Here is a 4,571-nt window from a genome sequence, read left to right on the forward strand (position 1 = left end):
TGCAAATTTTTTTGATACAGTATAATTTTTTGTAACAATGCAATTTTTTGATACAGTATAATTTTTGTAACAATGCAATTTTTTGATACAGTATAGTTTTTGTAACAGTATAATTTTTTAATAGTATTTTTGATTTTATTTTTTTTAAAATATTCAATTGATAGTAATTCACTTATAACAATTTATCAGTAATAATTGCTGTTATTAATGCATGCTTGAAACAATGAAAAGTTGGTTTTTCCAAATAACAAAACAATAAAGCATAAACTTGGGACATTATTCAAATTTTACAAATCAATGCAAAATGTTTGCTTAAAAATAGCAATTAATTTCAATTAATTTCGATATGTTTGTAAAATTTCAAAAACTTTAAAAATTTAACTAATTTGTTTCGCAATATATTGTTTATACTAGAATGGAAATAATTAGGAATTATTGCATCTATTAATAGATCATTTCATTTATTCTTGTAAATCGAAAAAAAAAAAATAAATTGATTTGGAAATTTTGTTTTAAAAAAAGTTATTCAGCAAATATTTGCATACAAAAAAAAAAAAAAGTGTTTTTTTAATTTAAACTGATGCAATATCACGTCTTACATTAAAAAAAAAAAAAAAAATAGTGATATTAGGATGTGATTACGAGAAAAAACACGTTTCACAAAAAGTGTTTACATTTCTGCACGCAAAAGAATGAGAAAAGATCTGTCACCGCCCTCCGTGGGACTTGAACCCACGACCCTCAGATTAAAAGTCTGATGCTCTACCAACTGAGCTAGGAAGGCTCCGAGATTTTGCATAATATTTAAATTCCAAAAAAAAAAAATCTACCATTTTAAATTTTATTTGTATCAAAAAATATATCTTCAAATCCTTCACTTACTCAATAGCACATCATTAAACAATGGTGAGATATGGTTACAAAATGCGGACACATTTTTACAAAATGGTGACACAAGAATGACATACATGCAAAGATATACAACACACACAAACAGACACACACACACACAACACACACACACATACATACATACACACACATATATACACACAGATATACACACACATACATGTACACACATTACATACAATTTTGAACTTATGCAATATCACGTTTCTAAAAAAATTTTTTAAAAATTTTCAAAAAATGTTAAAATATAATTACAAAATACAAAACACATTTCACAAAACATGTTTGCACTTTTTTTTTCGAATAAAAGAACAATGCAATTGTCATTATCGCCCTCCGTGGGACTTGAACCCACGACCCTCAGATTAAAAGTCTGATGCTCTACCAACTGAGCTAGGAAGGCTCTAGAGATTTCGTCATACTTAAATTTCATAAAATTTTATCCATTCACATTAAATTTTAAATCTTAACTCAAACTAAATATAATACATTAACAAATAAGTAAAGTAGAAGTTAATTAATTTAAACATACATGTTTGTATGAATGTATGTATGTGTCTGTCTGTGTGCATGTGTATATATGAATGTGTGTTTGTGTCTGTCCGTGTGTATGTGTATGTGTGTGTGTATATGTATGTGTTTGTCTGTGTGTGTGTGTGTGTATGTGTGTGTGTGTGTACATGTATGTACTTATGACGAAGTTTTGTAAGCCGACAATAATTTTTTCACAATCATTTCAATCACATTAGCCAAAAGGTTATGGTTAATTGATTGGAAATGAAATTAAAAGTTTTGATTTTTAATTCGATCAAAATAGTGGAAAATTTTAAAAACAAAATTAAATTCTAATGAGAAAAGGAAGAAAAAAGGAAAAAAGGAAGAAAATTAACTTGTAAATTGAACATTTACAAATTTTAATGGAATTAATTATAAATTGATCATTTCGAAATCTTAATATAAATTAATTGCAAATAAAACGCTTAAAAATATATTTGAAATTTAAGGAAACAATTATTATCAATGGTATATTTTTTGAATTAATAATATTTAACAAGAATTAATAATATTTAACAAGAGGAAAAAAAAAAGAAAGATAAACAAATTTTAGAAATTATTACTTCATACGGTATTTGATGATAATAAAAACATTCATAAATTTCAAAATGCGTCATACTTTTGAAGGTAATTTTTTTTTCTTTGCTTTTTATTTAACACTTTTTTTTCCCGGTAATTATTTTATTACTTTCATCTGTTATTTCATTCATTTTTAATTTTAATTTGTTAATTTCATTTTTTAATAAATTAAAAACATGAAATTAAACGAATAAATTTTGGATGAATTATGATGAAAATATAAATGTAAGAAATTAAAAAAATCAAAAAAAAAAAAAAAAATTACATAAAAATATTTTCTAATACTTTCCATAAATTATTGTCTAATAGATAAATTAAAAATATTGCACATTTTTTTTTCTTCCTTTCTTTCAACTTTTTCTTACTGTTAAATGATAAATGATATTGATGGATGATACATATTTTCAAATCATCTTCTCTTCTTATCAAACAGGTATTAATGTTTCAATGAATAATGACGGACATTGATAAAAATTTTTGCGGATGAAAATGTTATTAAAGATTGCACATATATAAATATATATATCAAGGTGCAAAAAGGTTAAAGTAAGTGATAAATAGGAATTGGATGAAATATTTTCTCAAATGTTGGTAATCGAAAGAATGAATGATAATCCCTAAGGGGATAGGTTTAATCCGTGAATCCAAACTTTCACCTTCCTTCGTTTTCGTTTCTTAATTTTAACATGTAAGAAATAAAATAGGGATAATATTTGATGTCTAATTTAGGTCGACATCATCTTTCGCATACCAAATTTTTAAATCATTACCGTACAATTCATATAAATTATTCCCTGAATTATTTGATGTCTTCTTCCTTCTTCCACATTTTAACGCACAAAATTTTCTTCCTCAACCCTTCATCCCCACCTTTTAATCTCTCTTTCATCAGACAATGATACCCTCCCTCCCATACCTATATATATATATATATTAAAAGAACTGTTTCATTGTAAATTCAGGATTTAATCATATCGTCTGAGCAGTTAATACATTCTTCCTCCATTTTACATTCAAAGAAGAAAAGAACGAAGTTTTTCTTTTTTTTCTTGCTGTCATCATTTCTCATCAATCTATTAAGTGTTCATTTCATTGATCACTTATAAATTTGTTATTCGTTATATTGTATCTTTTATCACTGAAGATTAAAGATCACTAAAAAAAAAAAAGCAAAAACATGCTATACATACAAATTGGCTCATTTTTTTCCCTTATAATAATGGCAATTATTAATGCTATTCCAATTGATAATGGTGTCGAAGGTGAACCTGAAATTGAATGTGGTTCAACAGCTATTGCTGTTAATTTTAATACGCGTAATACTTTTGAAGGTAATTTTTTTTTTTTTTCTCTTATCACTATTTTTCTTATCATCTAATTAATTTTCCATCTAATTAATTTATCATTAAATTATACAATATAAACATTATGCATAATTCTAACAATTTCATAACAATTATAATGTATAATAATTGCAATTAATTTTAGTAAAATAATTTATAAAAAATTATAATTAATTTTAAAATTTTAATCAAAAAAAAAAAAGGAAAGAAAAACTAAAACAATCAATAATTTTATTTTAGGACATGTATATGCTAAAGGTATGTATAGTGAACAAGATTGTCGTAATGATGAAGGTGGACGTCAAGTAGCCGGTATAACATTATCATTTGATTCATGTAATGTTGCTCGTACACGATCATTAAATCCACGTGGAATATTTGTTACTGCTGTTGTAGTAATTACATTTCATCCACAATTTATAACAAAAGTTGATCGAATATATCGATTACAATGCTTTTATATGGAAGCTGATAAGACAGTAAGTACAAAAATTGAAGTTTCCGAAATGACAACCGCTTTTGCTACTCAATTGGTACCAATGCCAGTTTGTCGTTATGAGGTAAATTAAATTATTTTATTTTAATTTAAATACTTTTCATTATTTAGATTATTAAATTTATTAAATTATTATTTTATTTTATTATTGTTTTATTATTATATTTTATTATTATTTTACTATTTTATTATTATTTATTAGTATTTTTACTTTATCATTATTAAATTATTAAATTTTAGATTATTAAATCTTTTTCATTAAATTTGTATTTATAATCGATCAAGCCTTTTTTTCTAAAGAAATCTTCCGTTTTTTAAAAAATTACGCCTTTAATTTTTAATTACACTATTAAACTTTATCATCAAAAAAAAGAAAGGAAGAAAAGTTTACTTTTTGAAAATCTTAAATTCCCTACTTATTTAATTGAGCATTTAATTGTTGCTAATTAAAATTACAGTAACAATTTACAGTACAATTTTCTTTTTCAAAAATTATCAAATATAATTTAGATTTTGGATGGTAGTCCATCCGGACAACCAGTACAATACGGTATGATCGGACAACCGGTATATCATAAATGGACATGCGATACGGAAACTGTTGACACATTTTGTGCATTAGTTCATTCCTGTTATGTTGATGATGGTAATGGTGATAGCATTAATTTAATCAATGAAGAAGGATG

At 24.8% G+C, this 4,571-nt stretch overlaps 1 protein-coding gene and 2 non-coding genes across 3 annotated transcripts in view; 1 reads left to right on the forward strand and 2 right to left on the reverse strand.

Moving 5' to 3' along the window:
• Window positions 1-711: 711 nt before the first annotated feature.
• On the reverse strand, window positions 712-784 carry LOAG_20113. Its single transcript has one exon. It is a non-coding gene; the product is annotated as a tRNA-Lys (tRNA).
• Window positions 785-1,242: 458 nt separating this feature from the next.
• Window positions 1,243-1,315, reverse strand: LOAG_20114. Its single transcript has one exon. It is a non-coding gene; the product is annotated as a tRNA-Lys (tRNA).
• Window positions 1,316-3,265: 1,950 nt separating this feature from the next.
• The window catches only part of LOAG_18832 (hypothetical protein), a gene marked incomplete at both ends in the record, with an annotated part of 2,725 nt that continues 1,419 nt past the window's right edge, over window positions 3,266-4,571 (forward strand). The window contains 2 exons of the mRNA XM_020451495.1: window positions 3,266-3,377; window positions 3,630-3,949. Of these exons, the coding sequence (XP_020304717.1) occupies window positions 3,266-3,377; window positions 3,630-3,949 (432 nt within the window). The remainder of the gene's footprint in view (window positions 3,378-3,629; window positions 3,950-4,571) is intronic.

Source organism: Loa loa, assembly GCF_000183805.2.
Source record: "Loa loa unplaced genomic scaffold supercont3.567, whole genome shotgun sequence".
Lineage (NCBI taxonomy): Eukaryota > Metazoa > Nematoda > Chromadorea > Rhabditida > Onchocercidae > Loa > Loa loa.